At 37.4% G+C, this 20999-nt stretch overlaps 1 protein-coding gene across 2 annotated transcripts in view; it reads left to right on the top strand.

Annotated features, from left to right (window-relative positions):
• LOC140526954 (utrophin-like) overlaps positions 1-17567 on the top strand; it is a 73876-nt gene extending 56309 nt beyond the window's left edge. Inside the window, exons 13-14 of one of the 2 annotated variants that reach the window (XM_072643570.1) lie at positions 174-340; positions 14104-17567. In XM_072643570.1, coding sequence (XP_072499671.1) covers positions 174-340; positions 14104-14128 — 192 coding nt within the window. In that variant the 3' untranslated portion in view covers positions 14129-17567. The other variant, XM_072643571.1, reaches the window with a different exon arrangement.
• Positions 17568-20999: the final 3432 nt, after the last annotated feature.

Raw genomic sequence — 20999 nt, 5'->3', positions numbered from 1 at the left:
TCGACTGTTTGAAGAAGATTGGCTTTGTTATGAGGAAGATCAAAGTCGCTGGTTAAGTCCAAACATCATGGTAATTGATGATCGTAAAAACTATTGTCTTTATCTAGCAGAATAATAAATTACTATTACTTAACATTTGCATTTTTCTCTTCTTATTTTAATGGGACATACAGGCAGAAATCAACCCACACAGCGATATTTGGAAAAATATCGTTGAAAAACAACAGGAAAATATGATCAAGGCCCTTGGAAATTCCAATGCAGCAGCCACCCTCCAACATAAAATCAATGTTATGAATGAAAGATGGAGTCATTTAAAAGCCAAATTGCCTTGCATCAGGTCAGTATAAGATATATGAAAGTAGGAATTTTGAGAAAAATTTCTTAGTTAATGTGGTATTGTGAGAAAAGAGGTGCAGCACTGAAAATGGCTCAGCAAGATTTTAACATTTTAAATCCAAGTGTACTTGGATCACAATTTAGAGTTGCAAATAGATTTACCAAAATCTAGTCTGTTCTTAAAATTTGCATTGTAAGTAAGGTTGCAAACTGCTTAATAATAGTGAATATTAGTTTTAAAGCAAAGGCCAGTACTGACATCCAAATCTCAGTGGAATCTTTTGAACTGGGTAGTAGTCTCATTAGTAGGCTAGGTAGCCTGGCCTTGGAGTCAGGATAGCCTGGATTCATCCGATTCCTCTAAAACATATTATTGTGCTGAGTCGTTCTGTATATGTCCCTTCACTTTTCTTGCCACGGATAATTCTCTTAAGACTTTTAAATTACAGATGTCATGTTGACCTGTATTAATGAAGGAAGTTCGTATACCAAGGAGCTTCCTAACCTGAGAAGATAATAGATCCACATGTGCATCAAGGCGGGGGGGCGGTGTTACAAGCCAAGGAGTTTCCTAAAGTGGGGAAATTATAGAGATCTGGTGGTGTAGAGAATATTATTAGTATTTCTCTTACTAACATTTCTCCTCTTGCCTTTCTCCCCTAATAAGATCTGTAATTTTATCTAAATTGGTAGTCTGTTTACCAGCATAGATTGAAGTCTTGCTAGGTTTGGTAAAGGAATTTCAGAAGGTACTATGGTAGCCAAGACAAATTGATCATTTTATGGCTAACCTTCTGGTAACAAGCCCTTGAACTTGAAGTCAGTTGGTTGTCAGGCATAAGACAGAGTCTATTCTCTAGCCTATGTTCCACATCTTTTTTTTTTTCCTTTGGCTGGACTTTCCAGAGCTTGTTCTTAATTGACAACTTTTAAGACCTCAGGTTCACAAGCACATCATCCAGGACTGTGGCAGAATATTATCATCATGGTCAGTAGTATCTGGGGGTAGAGAGATTGATATCAGATGCATTTCAGATGGGTGATTAAAGTCAGTCCATCACTCAACTATCATTTATTAATGTGTACTACGTGGCAGGCACTGTGGTAAGCACTGGAGATAAAAAGAAATGCAAAAACAAACTCTAGCATCAAGGCATTCATACTCTAATAGGGAAAGATAACATACAAGATATAATCAGGATCAGGTAGAAGTATTATTGGAGTAAGGAGTAACGAAAAGACTCCTTCAATATGGTTGAACATAATACGTTGTGATGGCTGTGATTACAGAATGGAAAATGTCATAGATGTGTGCCAGTTTATGTAAATCATTTTCAAGTTGGCATTTTCAAGTTGTGCTGTAAAATCCTCCATTTGAATTTTATTGGTCCTAATATGTTTGTTCACCAATTTCAATACCTTTCTCCCTTTTCATACCTGTATAAATGAATCAATGTCTATATCTCCACTCTTCCAGCTTGAATGGCAACTCTGTGATCAAGTCACTCTCTGTTTAATTGTTAGGAATTTAGGCCTCTCTTTTTTAAATTCATCCCAGAATGTGTTGCTCAGAAAGCCTGCAAGAGGAAAGAAAACCCAGTCTGGTGTGACTTTGAAAAATGATCAACCAATTTAGCTACCTTTTTCTCTACCAAAAGGGAAAAACAAAGGAAAAACTCCCCCATGGTGAAATTAGTTTGTGTGTAGACACAAGCTCAGTGTGATATACTGTAGTTACCTTTGCTTCTGGTTTCCTAACCATGATTTCTTTGGTGCAGCCACTTTGGTGGATCTACGATTTCATTAATTTTCTATATTGTTTCTGGTCATCCCCTTTCCGTGGTTCTTCGTACATGGTAATACTGATCCACTTTTCTCCATATATTCTTCCATATGTTGGGTGTTAGCCCAGCGTGCTCAAGGATCTTTGTGGTCGTCATTACTATCTAGCAGGAGACCCCAGGATATTACTTGAGCTATCCTTGTCATTTCTTGTGCTAGCTACTTCACTTGCCCATGCTATGATCTAGTCTGTTGGAAAAATATATGTTAGAGAAGAGTAAAATATTTGGGATCATAATGATCATCTCCTCAATAAGTCCTTGTCTGTCTGTATCACTTATCCAAGATAAGTCTGTCTATTAATAGCTGGGCAAAGGACTGCCAGATCAAATGTAAGCCATATTTTAGGAAATATGTTTTATTTTCCCCCATCTATTTTATTTTTCCAATACAAATAGGTTGAGCAATCTTTTTCCAAGGTACTATTGTTTTCACCAAGGAAATTAGGATTTTAGGGTATCACACAATTAGTTCACTATTGATCAATAAGATCATTTAAAAATCTCACCATTGATAATGAATTCTTCTCTTTCCAAACAAGGTACATAGGGTGTTTCCTATAACACCAAGTACTTTAGGTGATCAAATGCCTTTTTGTTTCTCATCTTATGTGATGGTAACATTTAGATTGCCCTTGAATCCTAGAGTGCTTTGTCATGTTCGGTATCAGTAAGGACCCTGGCATAGACAGCTTCTTTGATCAACTTTTCTAAAAGAAAAGCAACTTTTGAGGGGTCAGCAATCTACTTTAATCAAGCACATATGTCATTCACTTAGTTCAGGGGAAAAAGTCAGCACCCTGAACTTCAGAGACAATAAAAACAAATTACAACCAGAAAGACCAACAGACAGGGCTTCCAACTGTCTGACCATAGACAATACATCTATCGTTACTAGAGAGAGAAGCACCAACACATCTGGGTTTTCAAAGCAGGGGGGCTTCTTAAAATGGCTGCCCAGAGTCTCATCTGGCATATAGAAACCTTCTTCCAAAAAATTAGTCCAAAGTAAAACCTCACCTCAGAGTATATATATACTTTTCAGAGCTCGAGGGCATGACTGTCATGACCCAGTATCTCATTAGAAATTAACAAAAGGTGTTGTCAGAGGCCTATTAATGGATGGGGAAGGTTTTTAACTCTTTTTTCTCCCCCTAGCCCCCACTTACCCTCAATCATTAACCTTACATGTCCACATGGATGGATAGGTACGATGATACCTTTTTGGGCGACCATTTAAAAAGCTATGTATGTTTTACTCTATGTCAAACATACATCTGTTGTATCTTTGATCTGCATTCAGGCTGTACTAGTTCTTTGGAGATGGACCAACATCTTTCATCATAAGCTCTACAGAATTGTCTTGGATCATTGTATTGCTGAGAAAGCTAAAGTTATTCATAGTAGTTCACCATAAAATATTGCTGTTACTGTGTAAAATGTTCTCCTGGTCCTGCTCTTTTCACTTTGCATCAGTTCGTGTAAATCTTTCCATGCTTTTCTGAGAGCATCCTGTTCATCAATAACAACTTGTTCAGTCATTCCCCAATTGATGGCCATCTCTTCAATTTCCAATTTTTTGCCACGACTAAAAGAACTGCTATATTTTTGTATGCATAGGTCTTTTTCCTTTTTTAAAAAATCTTTTCGGGATATAGACCTAGTAGTGGCATTTTGCTTGGTCAAAGGGTATGCATGGTTTTATAGCCCTTTGGGGATAGTTCTAAATTATTTTCCAGAATGGTTGAATCAATATACAACTTCACTGATTGTACATTACTAGTTTGACTTTTCTCACATCCCCTCCGACATTTGTCATTTTCCTTTTCTGTCACATTAGCCAATCTGACAGGTGTGAGGTAGTAGGTCAGAGTTATTTTAATTTTCATTTCTCTCATCACTAGTGCTTTGGAGCATTTTTTTATATGACTATAGAGAACTGATTACTTTTCCTGAAAACTGCATGCTAATATCCTTTGACCATATATCAGTTGAGGAATGCCTGTTATTTCTATAAATTTCCCTCTGTAGCTCCCTCGCCCGACTGGTGTTTCTGGATAATGGCCATCACCTCTCTTTGTACAAAGTTTTAGAATTTTCATGAAAAAGACTAAATGTATGCCTTTCATTTCTTTAGATAACAAATGTTATGAGGTGATATGCATGACTGTGAGTGAATCATAGATCAAAATGTTGCAAAAAGGGGCTATTATTTCTCCTACCATTTTTGATGTTCTTGGAATCCAAAAAACTTTACTGTCACAAGCCTCATTTTACGTTTTATATAATTTTCATCATATTCTTCACTTTCATGCTTTTTTTTAAAGGCGAGGAATTTTTAGGTAAATTGTCAATTATCTAAGAGAAAATGAAAGGGGATGTTGGGGCAATGTAGTACAGAGGAGGAAAAGGAACTGTGGACCTTGAAATTAGATAGAATTTGGTTTGATACCAGTTCATAATGGGGAGGTCATTTCACTATCATCCCTTAAATGAGGTCAACAGTGTTTGTGGAGGTAGAGTCAGAGACCTGTGGAGAGGATTGAAATTACTATTATATTATGACCTAATGACCGATGATATTTTGTGTTTGTCTTAGATTTAATATGTAGCTTTGTTCAGTGAATGGTAATTGTCTCATCTCTGTTTTAGTCCTCTCAATTATATTTAGTTTAAAGATAACTCCAGGCCCACACAATTTTTTCTAGTTTAGTATTACTAAATTTCGATTGACAACCGCATCTTCTCATTTGTATATATGCTTCTGATGTATTCCCAGTGAGCCAGATGTATTTTGTGACCTTCAGAATGTTGTGTAATTCCCAAGTTAATGATTTTCTAAACCTGTATCAAAGCTAATTGTCATACTGACATATTTCCTAAATATTGTAAATATTGGTGATTATAAAAGAGGTCTAGAAGTAAGATGTGAAAATGCCTCCCTTGCTCCCCCGCCCATCAAACCAGCACTTCTTTTCATTATCTTGATATAATATTCCTGTGATTACCTTTTCTTTGTTATAAATGACGTTGGTATGATAGATGATCTAAGGAGAAGGGCATTTCCAGTCAAGGGAATTCTATTGAGGAAATGAAAAGTTGCCTGTTGTAGAAGAAATGGTATCATTAGTGGGTCTATACTGGCTTTGTAGATTGCATTGCAAAAACCGGAAGTTTGTGCACTTTCAGAAACTCTGCCTTGGCAGGGCTGGATCAGCCTTCAGCCCAGCTGAATGCTACTTTCTTCCTCCCGTGTCCACAGAAAGGTGACCTTAACAAAGTGTTTCCCTGATCGCGGTATTTGATTTCATTGAGCTATTCTTTTTCTTCATTTCGTTTGGCATCCCTGGGTATACTTTTTAATCCTCCTTCTGGGGATCTCTTCAATTTGACCCTAGAATTTAGGTTTGAAATTGAGAGGGAACACTCCACTGTGGGAGCTTCATCTGTGATATCTTCGGTGCCCTATGACTTGCAGGCACCCAATGGAGAGATTCTCCATCTGACACTTTGTATCCAACTGAACTCAGAGCAGAGTGGTCTTAGTGGAAGAAGTAACCAAGAACCTTATCCTCTACGGTGGGCCCACTTGTCTAGGTGGTTATTGGAACTTCAGAGCAATGGGGTTTGATTTCTTACCTAAAGGGAGAGGCTTTGACTTCCACTGGGCCAAATATCCCAAATATCTGTGTATGCTCACTTTTATGCAGTAAAAACTATACATGCCTGCCTTGTTTTATTGCACTTCACTCTCCTGCAAATGAAACAGTACAAATGAAAACAAACACATGCCCAGATATTTTTAAACACTTGGGGAAAATTGGAAACTGGTCAATATTTTTCTCTACTGAGATTGCAGAACTGATGTTACTTTGCAAACCACACCTGTTTAGAAACACTATCTTTTTTTCTCTATAAACCAACCACAAAACTATACATAATTGCATCCCTTGGCCTTTGTGATATTCTTTGGTGGTCATCACCCCAAATCTTACTAGATGTCATCTAAGGTATAAGATTTTTGAAGTGACACAAGGCATTCTCAAACTTCAGTTCAGTTCTCTTTGAACACAATATGCATCATAACACAAAAGATCTGACTTGAGGGTACTTGAATACCCTGACTGGTAACTTTTTATGTTTTGAATAGGAAAGTGAATAATGAATATACATAGGTGATGTTTTTTTAAAACTTTTGCAGATGATTATGATTTGCTTTAAGTAATACAATAATATATAATAAAATGTACATTATATTACATATTATGATGACACATAATTATGATCTATTGTCAATATATAATTGTTGACAATTATGATATGTTAATTGTTTGAATTTCTGGGGTATATGAGTAGGCAAAAGCAAAGGATGGTGTTCTTGGCTCCAGGAGGGGAGACAGTATGATTCCATGCCCATACATAGCCAGCAGATGGTAGAAGGGGAAGGGCAAAAGACTTGTTTTGGCCTGCTCTAGTATCTTCTCAATGTACCTTTCTTCACTCATCAGGTAATCAGTAGTCTGTCTCTGGTTAGCACATCGAAACCAGTTATAGGATGTGCAGGCTCCACATTAGGGAACAGGGCTTTTCTAATCACTTCAAGCATCATGATTTCCCAAAGTAGAATCCTAAGTGTCTTCCTCATGGGTTGGCACCAGGCAGAAGACAACATAGATACTCTGAGATTAGGACTTTATTGGCCAGGGCCCTGTTAATATGGAACTCCATTGACAAGAATTATGTAGGATAAGAAGGCTTTTGAACAGCTTGTGATTAGCAGTTTTTAGAAAAAGTATATAAGTCAGTGAGATCATAGATCATCAAAGAATTGAAATAATTATGTGAACATGCAAATACATGGTTTAACATTTAATTTTGCTTTGGACAGTATTTTAACAGTAGTTAAAATACTCAGTTTCCTTCCCCTATCCCCTCTGTAAGTCTAACACTGTTATTATGCAGGTTTTTGAAAAGGTAAAAGAAGCTCTAAACTTTGGTAATTATGTGTTGTGTTGCAATATTAGTGTTAGCTCATTAGAAAAGTCCATTCTTTCTCAATATTAGGAAGTAGTAGTAAGGGTGAATTCAGATTGACCTAAGTTTCTTTGAACAATGAAATGCTTATACTTTTCTATCCACCTTTGATCAAACATTCTCTACAGTTCTGAATCACATTTTTCTCTGAGACTATTTCAGTTTTAAATAACTAAATTTTATTTTGTTCTAACATTATTACATATTTGCAGAAGTTTTCTTTCATGTACTTGAGTTTTACTTTCTTTTGGCTTCATAGATGCAGTCAATTTTCCATTTCGTTCCATAAATGTATATTAAATGCCCACTGTGCACCAGTTACCAAGTTAGAGAATACAAAGGCAAAAATAAATGAAGATAAAAAATACCCTTATTCTTCTTCTACTGATTTATTTAGAGTTTTGTCTTTCTCTGGTCAATTAGTTAACAAAATACATTGCTATGAATAGTATCTTTCTTCAACGTAATGTGTTCTGAGGCAATTTATTTTTCTTAGGTGGTTCTGATGCAAAGAAACCTAGGAAAAACCACATTGAGTGGAGATACCCTGTCTTATAGTATATACCTGTGTTTCAGTACAGAATGACATACCAGTGTACATACTAGTATATCCTGCCTTGCCTCTTTGTTTAGATTGTAAGAGATCAGAAATCAGTGTTACTGGATTTTGGGGGAAGAGAAAGCAAAGAAGAATATAAACTATAGGATTTAAGGAATCTAGAGGGGAGACCAACTTCATTGTGTTTCCTTCTGCCCATATGTTTTGAATTGCTATGTAGAAGCAATGAACAAGAGGGACCTTGGATATCAGCTAGCAGAGTGTGTTTTGGAATAGTATTCTATCCAAGGGTGGGGAACCTGTGGTCTCCAGGCCACATGTGGCCCTCTAGGCCCTCAAGTGTTGCCCTGTGACTGAATCCAAACTTCACAGAACAAATCCCCTTAATAAAAGAAAGGCAGCAACCAAGGACCTAGAAGGCCACATGTAGCCTCGAGGGTTAGATTCCCCATCCCTGGATAGGAGATACCTGAGAACCTAAACGTTGGAATCTCTGCTCACATCCACCCCTCCAAAAGCAGGGATCTCTTGTTAATCTTTTTCTTTTTTTCCCATTTGTCTTTCAGCCTCGTAATTCAACAGAAACTGTTTACTCCAGAGTTACCAATACTCTATTTATTGCTAAATTTCTTAAACTTGTACTTTTTTGACCTGTCTCAACATTTGAAACCGTTGGCTAACCTCTCCTTCTTTGTACTTTCTTCTCTCTGACTTTCTACCTACTTCCCCTACCTCTGAGTTAATTCCCTTTGCTGTTTATCCTCCATATCGCATTACCTAACGGTGATTTTACCCCCTGGCTATATTGTGGGCCTTCTCTCTCAATGCTGCCTCAGCTTGTTGACCTGATCGGCTCCCATGGAAAGGACCTAAGGAACAAGACTAGATGGAAACAATGTCTTTTTCCTGTCTTGTGTTGCCAGCTGCCCATTGAACATTTCAATTAGATGTCCTGAAGGCATCTTGAACCCCTCATTTCCTTTTTTTTTCAAGTCCTAGTCTTAATAATATTTTATTTTTGCTTCAGTTGCATCTAAAGATAATTTTCTTTATCTTTAGCATTCGGTTTTCAAAAGTTTGAGTTCCAAATTCTTTCCTTCTCTCCCTTCCTGAGAGTAAGCAGTCTGATATATGTTACATATGTGTAATCATGCAAAGCATATTTCCATATTTGTCATGTTGTACAAGAAAATACAGACAAAAACCAACACACATGCCAATAAAATAAGTGAAAAATAGTATGTTTCAATCTGCATTTAGCTTCTGTCAGTTCCTTTTTCTGAAGACGCATAGCATTTTTCATCATGAGTCCTTCAGAATTGTCTTGGCTCATTGCATTGCTGAGAACAGCTAAGTCATTTACAGTTGATCAGCACACTGTATTGTTGGATCCGTGTCCAATGTTAGACTCACTTCACTTTGCATCAGTTCATGTAAGTCTGTACAGAGTTTTCTGGATTCATCCTGCTGATCATTTCTTAGAGCATAATAGTATTCCATCCAATCATATACCACAATTTGTTGTGTCCTAATCTTTCAATGTCCCTTCCAACACTTAGCATTTTCCTTTTCTGTCATATTAGCCAATCTGATAGGTAGATATGAGGTATTATCTCAGAGATGTTTTAATTCACATTTCTCTAATCTATAGAGACTTAGAGCATTTTTTTCGTATGGCTATAGCTTTGATTTTCTGAAAACTGCTTGTTCATATCCTTTGACCACTTATCAATTAGGGAATGACTTGTAACCTTTAAAAAAATTGACTCAGTTCTCTACATGTTTGAGAAATTAGAACTTTATCAGAGAAACTTTCTCCAAAAGAAAAAAATTTCTCAGCTTTCTACTTTCCTTCTAATCTTGACTGCATTGGATTTGTCTGTGCAAAAACTTTTTAATTAAGTGTAGTCAAAATTATCCATTCTGCATCCCATAATGCTCTCTGTCTCTTGTTTGGTCATAAATTCTTCCTTGTCCAGATCTCCACATTTCCTAATCAGAACTCATTATCTTTCCTCCTACCCCCCAACTCATCTTCTGAATTTTCCTTTTCATGTTGATAACACCATAATTTATCCAGACAATTCAGCTTCCCAATGTCGGTCTATCCTTATCTTCTCTTATACCCCATACACCACATAAATTGTTTGTTGCCAAATCTGTTTTAACAGTATCTTTTATTTTTTCCCCATCTCTTTACTTACATGACCTGTTTCTGGCTATCATCTCCTTTTACCTGGACTGTTGCCTCTTCAACCAGCTTCCCACCCCAAGTATCTCCTCATCACATCCTATCCCCTCATAATTTTCCTCCCTTATTTAGCAGACAGGCCAGTGACTTTCTAGGGTCAGATCTCCTTTGTTTCACTTTGCCAAACGTTCACAACCTGCCCCCAACATTCCTTTCCAACCTCATTATGCATTAATTTTCTTCATCATTTCTTCCCGATTGGACTATCTCCTCCTGCCATTACCCACCGGAAGTGGCAGTAGTGCTCTAGTGTTGGAATGGCCAGTTTTTCAGAAATAGCCAAGAGGTCTGAAGAAGAGAGAGAGAGAGGAAGGAGTCCTTTGGTCTAGGTTTCACATGTGGTACTTCAGACCAGTGGGTGCTGTAAACCTGATAGGCTCCCAGAGACACAGGTTTGAAGTTTTCATCAAAAGTCGTGTTGGAAACATCATCAAGGCCACCTTGATTTGCCAAGCCTGGCTAGAGAGAAGGACCTGAGGGCTAGCCCAGAAGCCACTTGCCTGAGGCCAGTAATCCTGTCCCCAGGCCCCAGGGCCTGTCTGCCCTCACATAGCTTTCTCAATTAGCTTCCTCTCTTTTCCTCTTATTAGCACTCTATCTCCTGACTCCATCCCTTAGCATGCTTAGCATGTATTCCTTTCTCATCTCTACTTCTTAGAATTCCTTGCTTTTTTCAAATCTCAGCTCAAGTGCCATTTTCCACAAGAACTACTAGATTCTCTGCCCTTCTCCCACACCCCAGCTATTTTTGTTTTCTTCCCAAACCCATAACCTTGTCTATATTTTATAAATATTTTGCATTCTTAAAAATTCTGATTTCTGCCAGGACAGAGACTGTTTACATTTTGTCCTTGAATCCCAAGTGCTTGGCACATATTTGAGAGGTGATAAAGGAATATCAATTAATTAAAGCCAAGAAAAGTTGAATATCTCCTTTACAGACATGCAAAATGTAGAATGTCATATGTGCAATAAGGAAACTTGGATTTCCCTTCCTTTATGCAGATCTCTTAGACCTTTCAGGCTTAGACTTCAATTTCCTCATCTGGAAATAGGTAATAATACATGACTTATCTCGCAGGCTAATGGTGATAAAAGTACATTGTAAACTTCAAAGGGCTATGGAAATATGAACTATTATTTTATTACAGAAGAAAAATAGTAGGACGTCATAAAGTGTCTCAGCATGAATCATTTGAGTCCAGTTTTCTTCTCAACTGCATTTAAAATGGGTTACTGAATAGTCACAGATCAGCCTGATTAAATACCCTGCAACAAAGAATGGATATGGTTTCTCAATACAACATTAAACTGTATTGTACCACTCTGCAGAGCCAATTGAATTTGGGATTGTGCCACATGCAATAAGAGAAGATTAAGGTTGTCTTAAAATTAGCTAGTGCACTATGATCTAAGCCAATCTTGTTTAAGAAGATGGGATGAGAAATGAGGTGTTTTTCTCTTTCTCTTTTCCCCTTCATTCAGTTTTCTCAATCATTCCTTCAAGTGTATGAAGAATTTTTACTTTACTTGCCTAAATCTAATAAAGACCAGGGCCTTATAGATTGGGCATATGTTAATTTTCTTTTCTCACTATTTAATTAGAGACTTCTTCCCCCAGTTCAATCAGGAAAGTGTTACTTCCCTGCCTCTGAAGCTTTTCAAGTAGTTGATCAGAGAAGTAGCCACTTGAATAAATGGAACAGTAAGCTCGTCTTGGTTAAATTGGTACAACTTCAAAAGCAAACGATGTATGGGGAAGACACAGAAAAAAAACCAAAACAGGGCAAGTTTAACCAAACCTAAAGCCATTCTTTAACAATATTTTTGAATACTTAAGGCCTTATCTTGTTTCTACTTTCTGTCCTGTTAATAATCTTGAAAGCAGCCAATCTAATAAAACTCCCATATTAAAGAGATGCTAGTTTCCAAAACAAATCTGGAGGCAATTATTGACACTACAAAAGGTTTCTTTGTCTTACATCTGTAGGGTTCTTTCTAAGTTTCCAGTCCCCAACATTTCAAGAATTACTTGATTATCACCAAACTGGTTGTTGTCCTTCGTTCTCGAAGAGGACCAAAATGACATTACCATGACAAAATGACATTTCTGTGTGTCCGACTGTGGCTGATCAGACCAATATGAGCTTGGAATGCTCTACCACAGATTGAGCACAGATAGTCATATGAACATTGGGGGTGGATACTCCAAATGTGCGCATCCCACATTTACTTTGTGCTGTCTTGATTCTGCCTTGCTCATAGAGTATAGCACCCTTTCTGATGTGGGCACACCATGCTGAGCGGTCCTGTGCCAGTGTCTCCCATGTCACACAACCAATTCCAAAGTTCTTGAGAGAGACCTTGAGAGTTACCTTGCATTGCTGCTTCTGACCACCATGTGATCGCCTATGCCATGTGATTTCTCCATGAAACAGTTTTTGGCAAGCGTACGGTGCAGTGGATAGAGCCCCAGTACAGGAGTCAGGAGGACTCAAATCTCACCTCCAACTTTTGACACTCACTAGCTGTGTGACCTTGGACAAGTCACCTAACCCCATTTGCCTCATGCTGGGTCATCTCCAGTCATCTTGATGTGTATCTTGTCACTGGATTCAGATGATTCTGGAGGAGAAGTAAGGCTGGTGACCTGCACAGTCCTTCCTCAAAACAAAGTTAAGTGCAAGTCATGTCATTATTTCTCTGATAGCATGGTCTTCTTCATCAACAAAGGATGAACGAACACACATTTTGCATTTGAACAATGTGGTTAGCCCGTTGGAATTGTGCTCTCTGAAGCATAGTTTGAAGGCTTGGCAGTTCCGCTCAAGCAAGGACCTCAGAGTCTGGTAGCTTATCCTGCCAGGTGATCCTCAGAATCCTCCCAAGACAGTTCAAATGGAAGCAATTCAGTTTCCTGGCATGGCACTGGTAGACTCTCCATGTTTCACAGGCATACAACAATGAGGTCAGCACAATGGATCTGTAGACCTTCAGTTTGGTAGTCAGTCTAATACCTCTTCTCTCCCAAACTTTTCTTTGGAGCCTCTCAAACACTGAGCTAGCTCTGGCAATGCGTGCATCGACCTCATTGTCAATGTGTACATCCCTGGAAAATATACTACCAATTGTAAGTGAACTTTTCCACAGAGTTCAAAACTTCTCCATTTGTTGCAACCGATAGTTCTGCATATGGATGGTGGCTGAGGGAGCACCTGTATTTTCTTGCTGTTAATTATTAGGCTACATTTAGCACAGTCAGCAGTGAATTGATCCATACTTTGTTGCATTTCAGCTTCAGAGGTTGCATTGAGTACACAATCATCTGCAAACAGAAAATCATGCACCAACACTCCCTCCACTTTGGTCTTAGCTTTGTAGCCTTTTCAAATGGACGAACTTACCATCAGTACGGTAGTTGACCTTGAGACTGTGTTTATCCTCATTGAAATTATTTGATAACATGGCTGAAAACATCATGCTAACAAGCATGGGAGAAAGCACACAGCCCTGTTTCACTCCATTGGTGACTGGGGAGGCACAAGAGCATTGTCCACTATCCACAACCTGGGCAAACTTGCCATCGTGACACTGGCATACAATACTGATAAACTTCTCTGGGCAATCCAATTTTGACATAATTTTCCCTAATTTGGGAGTGTCAAAGGCCTTGGCCACATCTACAAACATTGTGTACAGAATAGGAATCTGAATCTCATTTATGTTTTTCTTCTTGTAACAATCCTAAGAAAAGATTTGCGTGATGGTGTGGTGGTAGGGGTGGTATAGGAGGAGAGAGCCAATAGTTTGTATAGTTGAGAGTCTCATCTCCCTTCAATACTTTTAGTCATTTCAGTTTGACTTGAAATCTCAAGTGTGGCACATGCTACCTGAAGGAAAGTATTACACCTTTCTTTGGTCTTCAGTATTCTCATCTCAAAAATGAGGAAGATGGACGAAATGATCGGAAAATCTCTTATAGCTGAAAACTCCACGTTCCTTATTTTTGTTTTGTGAACCTTAAAGTGCCCTATAAATGGGAGTGATTATAATTATTATTTCCCATATGTTCTTAATAGGAGGAGAAGTTCAAACAAGCTCTAAAGAGCTGCCCACATGGTGTGTATAAAGCCTCTTGGACCTGACAAGTTGTAATAAAAATAGAAGATCTGCATTATGAAATTGCTGCATCTGCATCAAACATGTTGTCTCCAGCAACTGATAGGAACCATTCGTTGTACCAATATTTGAAAGCTAAGAAAACTTTACATAACTGAGGAATTACCTGAGCCTCCTGTGGAACCTGGAAGGCATCTATTCTATCTGTCAAGTAGGTGGTGAGTTGTTTCTCCAGCTCAGTTAGGCTTTCCTGCAAGACCTGCAACATGTGGTCAGTTTCCCTCATGGTCTGTAGTTGCTTTTCCAAAGAAATTTGTCTGAATTCTGCCTATAGAGGAGAAAAAGTATTAAGAAACTCAGCAGACACTCAGTTAGGTATAACTATCAGAATACAAGAGCATCCACACATTCTAGGTCACAAAAAGAAGAAAGAGATGCCAAAGCATCACCGCTTAGAGAGCTATGACTTGATTTAGAGACGTAATTAACATCCAAGAACATTCATTGAAAAGATGCTATTGAGTTGTAACAAAAAAAAGATACTTGTACTTTTCTCTTAGCAAACCATAAAAGACTACCCCTCAAAACATTAGATTTCTTCTATAAACAACATTAAATAACAACAAAGTATAAGAATAAAGATCGCAAAACATAGAGACAAAACAATTGGCTTCAAATTCTGGCTCTGTTAAGGAAAACAGAATGACTTTGGGAAGTCATTTTTATGAATGAAAGGCAGGAAAAATATGAGTTACCATTGGCCAATTTTTTCAGGTACTGTGTGATATGAAATTTCAGAGTTATCTTGACTTTCATTTTTTTAAATTATTTGATAATTGAACATTCTTTGATACAGTTCTTAAAAGTTTACAATATTCGTTATTAATAGTTAAAATTTTTCTTAAAAATTATTATTTTTTTCACTATTAGCAGATGGCTTTTGGTCTTACGTATTTGTATTCATGATATATCTTGGCTATCTACCCTTATCAGAGAGATTTGATTGAAAAAAAAAAGATCCCAGTTGACTGCTTCCAATTCTTAAACTGTATGCATTAAATTTGTTTGTGCAAAAGCTTTTTTATTTCACATAATCAAAATTATTCATTTTATCAGGTCAGTTTCATCTATTCCTTATGTTAAGAATTCATCTACCAACTGTAGCTATGAAAGGTAAATAAGATCTCCTAATTGTGCAACATTCCATTGGTATTATCTTTCATATTCAGGTCACGTATCTATTTGAAAATTATTCTGCATTATTGTACAAGATATTGGTCTAAGCCTAATTTCTACCAAACTGCTTTCCAATTTTCCCAGTAGCAAATGAGGGCTCCTCTCCTTATGCTTTCACCTTTTCCATACATAAGTAAGTGAGCTCCCAGTATTTCTGATTAGACCTTGTCAAGTCAACTGCATTGATACCTTTTTTTTCTATTTTTTGAACAGTAAAATATAATTTCACTGACAGCTGCTTTATAATGTAATATATATATTTTATATATACGTATACATGTATATATAATATAATAACATAATAAGAAGTGCTATTCTCTCCCCCTCAATTTTTTGCACTATTTACCTTGATATCTTTGGTCATCTGTTCTCCCAAGTGAACTGTTACAACTTCAATTAGATTTGATAAAGTATCCGATTGCTCATTCTTAATTATCAAATCATCAAATGAACTCTGGTAATATTATCACCTTTATTATGTTAGTATGACCCAACAATGAGCACTGACTGCTCCAATTATATTATCTTTTGTTTCTTGAAGAAACATTTTTATTCCAAGCTGTACAAATATTAGCTGTGCTTTGACAGAATAACTCCAAAATATTTTATACATTTTGTCGTTATTTTGAAATTTACTTTCTGTTTGGTCCTTCAGACTTTTTTTTTAATTGTACAGAAATACTGTTGATTGTGGTTTTAAAGTGAAGTCTGGAAATTCATTGAAGGTACTCGGTGCTTCAATTAGTTTCTTTGCTAATTCCCTGGAATATTATAAATAAATGATCATATCACTAACAACTAAGAATAGTCATGTCTCTTCTTTGCCTCATTTTATGAATTTAATTTCTTTCTCTTGTTTTACTGTTATTGCTAACATTTCTAGAACTGTACTGAAAAATGGGTGCGTTGGTCAGGGATAATTTCTATGGTGTCACTAAAGCACATTATTGTTATTTGGGGTTTTAGATACATGTTTCCAAAAGTAACAATTTTATAAACATATGTAAAAATTATGGTTTGCAAAACGCTCAAGATAGGGAAAAAATGACATAACATAATTCTATGAAGTTTTTCAGGTAAGTAAGTTTCAAGGAAGCATATATAATTCCAGTATCTTATAAATGCTTATACATGTAAAATAGTGTTTTGCTCAGTGTTTGTTTTAGATCAAGGAAATTCACATTCTGCTTTTTTCAATACATTTTATACATCGTTACTAACATCTGCTGTCAAAGTTTAAATACTTCTACCACTTAATAGTGAAATGTAGCTTTCCCGTTATCATACAACGCACAGAAGTATATAATGAAATATATCTGTACTGCTGACAGGTAAGGCACTTAATGATATATTCACATGTATCATTGATCAAGATGATTTGAACTCTTTGTTTTTCATAGGAACAAACACTATTTAACCTTAATAGCTGAATAGAAAAATGCATTTTGTCCAGTTAAGAGTATAAAGTTCTATATGTGTGTTAATGAGAGTTAAAGATCTTCCTTGCCCAGTAATAGCCTTCATGTGGAGCCCTTTCAGGGAAGCTTGATCAGGGGATGTTTGTTGTGTAGGAAGGTCCACAGTTTTTGTTAATTTCTGATGAGGCACTGGGTCATGAAGGTCATGATGCCCTCTGGCTCTGAAAATTGTATACATACTCTGAGGTAAGGTTTTCTTTTGGGGCTTACTATTTGAAAGAAGGTTCATGTGCCAGATGAGACTCTGGATAACTGATAAGGAGCCCCCCTAGCTTTGAAAAGCCAGATGCTGGCACTTCTCTCTCTAGTAACTATGTGTGTATGTAATGGTCAGACAGTTGGATCTGCCTGTTGATCTCTGATGTATGTATTGCTTATGGTCAGACAGGTGGAAGCTTCTCTGCTTATATTTTCTCTTTTGGTGAATGTCATTAAAGTAGAATTTTAAGTTGCTTTTCTTAGAACAGCAGATCTAAGAACATGTGCCAGCAGATCATCCTAGATGTGTGTCAGGATGCTTGCTGTTACAATATCCAAAAGCAAATGAAGAGAATGTTTGAGATAAAAATAATGTCAAAGTTCTTTTGATTGATGCAAGAAGAACCCAGTCAGGTCTACTTTATGATTTTGCATGACTTAGGCTGACCACTACCTACATGGTAAAACTTTATTTTCCTTCATTGCTCTTCCTTTAAACTGAAACAGTAATTCATCATCATCATCATTTACGAGTACTATGTATTCTTACCAAGTGACTCAGTTCTTCATATCGGCTATTGAAGGTCTCTAACTTCTCACTGATTATGTCATCAAGAATCCCACCATCAATTAGAGTCTGACCAAGTTCACGGATCTGAGTGCGGTTATCTGCTGGATGGCGTCAAACTGATTCCAAAGACTAAATAGGAATAAAACAAAACAAACTTATGATCTGAGGAGTGACTTCATTTCAAGGCTTTAAAACGCATTCCATTTCTTGTATTGCATTTTGTCACATTTCAATTTACTATTAATAGGCAATCTGTCTTACAAACTACTACCAATTTGGGAAAGTTACCTTCAACTCATCTCTGACTTCCTCATCGTCCTACACCACTAATCTAATCTAAATCATTTCATCAACTGCCTGCATTACAATTGTCTTCTCTGCCAACAGCATTGGCCACCCCATCCTCAAATACTCAAAGAATAAAATAAATTGATTGATTGGCTGCAGTGTTATAATACATTTTCCCCCAAATCAGGTCATGTTAGAGATAAACTACATTATGATAAAGTCATTCTGGTACAATTGCCAAGTAACTCTACTCATCTAGGAGGTTAGAACTACACTATAGCAATTCCAAAAGACAAATCAAATGGATGTTTGTTCCAGTATAATAACCATTCTCAGGAACAATAGTTGTATTAGTTTTGTATGCTTGGTTTTTTCACCAGACCCAATTTCATCAGTACAGAGAATTCCTAATGAAAATCCTCCCACAGCAACATATATCACACCTTTTCTGCCATTCCTAGTTTAAGAGTTGAAGGGGGCAGTTCAGAAATTCAATGACTTGCTTAGGACCACACAGTCAGGATGCAAGACTTAAAAGCGGGTCTTTATGACTATGTGGCCAGATGTCTAACCACTATCTACACTGTCTCTCATAGTTCTATTAGTAATAATAAAAATTGTAGAAAGGAAAGTAAAAGTCATTCAGACAACTCAGTTTTATCCTAGACTATTTTCATTTGCTTGGTAGTTTCTGACAAATTATTTCTTGGCCTTTGATTCACAACATCTCAAATGTGATTGTATGAATTGCTACCTGCCTCTCACACAGGGATCCTGAGATGATTAGCAGGCCAAGAGCTCTTTTCGCACACACGTAGAAACTGCTACATCCTTCAGCAATAGTAAAAGCCAATTATGAGAATTGCAACTTTCCAAGAATCAAAATTACCCTATAAGAAAATGTCTTCTTTATTTTAGCCCAGGATGAATCTGAGAGTGGTAAGACAAGAGGAAATTTTATTCCTGTAGCCCCTTCTTGTGATTGGTCAAAATACTTTCTCCTTTACTCCTTCAACTTTTCAACATCCAGTATTCTCTATTTTCATTAGAATAGAAACTCCTTGAAGGCAAGAGTTACCTTTCCTTTTTCCTTCTATTTGTATTCCCAGCACTTAGTACAGTACAAGTGCTTAACAAATCTTTGTTGACTTCTTGACTGACAAGTTCATGTCCTTCTCTCTCATATACCTGTTTGTTTTTCATATTTAAATGTTTCCCTTGGCTTCTAGGTTTTATCCCCTAAAGGATCTTTAATTGACCAGAGCACAATTACTAAGTATTGTAAGGGAGGGAAAAAGGGAGAAGAAGGGAGTGGGGGAGAGAAGGAGAGAGAGAGAGAGAGAGAGAGAGAGAGAGAGAGAGAGGTGGGGAGAGAAGAAGAAGGAGGAGGAGGAGGAGGAGGAAGAGGAGGAAGAGGAGGAGGAGGAGGAGGAGGAAGGAGGGTGGGAGGAAGAAGGGAGGAAGGAAGGGAGGGAGGCAGGGAGGGAGGAAGGAAGGAAGGAAGGAAGGAAGGAAGGAAGGAAGGAAGGAAGGAAGGAAGGAAGGAAAGAAGGGATGAAGAAAGGAAGGAAGGAAGGAAGGAAGGAAGGAAGGAAGGAAGGAAGGAAGGAAGGAGAATAAAAAAACCACTTGCCAAGAAAGATGAGAAACCAAATGACATGGTTCTGGTGGAAGAGGAAAGGGGGTCGCATGATTGTCATCTGTGGTATTTAGCATTTTCCTTTCTCTATAGTATTGAGGGATTCCCAGACCCACCCCACTCACACAGTCCTGTACTCTGTCCTTCACTGCTGGACAGCAGTTGGATGGCAGTGGCATGCAGGGCATTTAAGGGTACTGAATACTTATTTTTATTCCTGTCCATATGTAATTGTCTTCCTCCCTGGAAGGTCTATCGCCATGGATTATTTTAAGGGGACTAGATGTCCCTAGGCGTGTTAAGACAATTCTGGTTTTTTCATGTTGGTTTCCTGGCTCCTGGGAATTCCCAGGAGAGAAAAAATTCTTAGCCTCCGTCAAAAAAAAGTGCATAACTTTGGGAAAATGTCTGAGACTGTCCCAGAAGAACTGTGAGGAAAAAAAGGAGTCACTCAGAAAGTGAGAGGAAGTACAGTAGGTAGAATAATTCTCCTCTGGACATTGAACCTGTCACAGAAGCTGGAATTTGCTGTTACATGTTCAACAACCAGCTCTCTGGTAAAGAGTATGTAAGTAGGATGCACAGTTTAATCTTCATTATGAACATTTTCTCCATTACTTTATTAAGTCTAGATAATAAACAAAACAAATCAAGCCCTGATCTGGAGCTTTTGCCAATTCCTGAGGTATAAATACTTACACGGAAAATTTAATACAATCTGACTCCAGTATAAAACCTTTACTCTCATACTTACCTGCCCTGTGAGTATGGGCAAGTTATTTCCAGGTCTCACTTTCTTCATCTGTAAAATTGGAGCGACACTTGCCCTTTATTGTTTCATTGTTGTTCACTCGTGTCTGACTCTCCATGACCCCATTTGGGGTGTCCTTGGCAAAGATACTGGAATGGTTTGCTATTTCCTTCTCCAACTCATTTTACAGATGAGGAAATTGAGGCAAACAGGATTAAATGACTTGCCCAGGGTCACATAGCTAGTAAGTGAGGCCAGATTTGAACTCAAGAAGATAGTCTTCCTGGCTTCATTGCAATGCAAGGACTTAAAAAAATTCTCACTGGTCTTTTAAGGCAAAATGTCTTCCTCATCCAGAGAAAGAACTATGGAATTCAGTCGCAGAATGTAGCAGATCATTTTCTTGTATATTACGGTTAGGTTTGTTATATGATTTCTCCCATTCTGTATAAAGCCTTTTCTGATTCTCCCAGTTGTTAGTATTCTCTCTCTTAAACTACTTTACATTATACATACATATACACATATATAAAGCCTTTTAATTGATAATATTTAATATAAATTTTAGACTTTAATAAGGGCCAAAGTTTGAATTAAGAAGAGCCTGGACCTAATAGTATCCTTTGTTGAGAGGATGCCTTTTGGTGGGCAAATGGGACTTCCTTATCAGACCCTTCTTCTAGCATCCTAGTGTT

Source organism: Notamacropus eugenii, chromosome 2 (genome assembly GCF_028372415.1).
Source record: "Notamacropus eugenii isolate mMacEug1 chromosome 2, mMacEug1.pri_v2, whole genome shotgun sequence".
NCBI lineage: Eukaryota > Metazoa > Chordata > Mammalia > Diprotodontia > Macropodidae > Notamacropus > Notamacropus eugenii.
The sequence above is the reverse complement of the archived record's forward strand: the minus strand, read 5'-3'. Positions and strand labels throughout refer to the sequence as shown.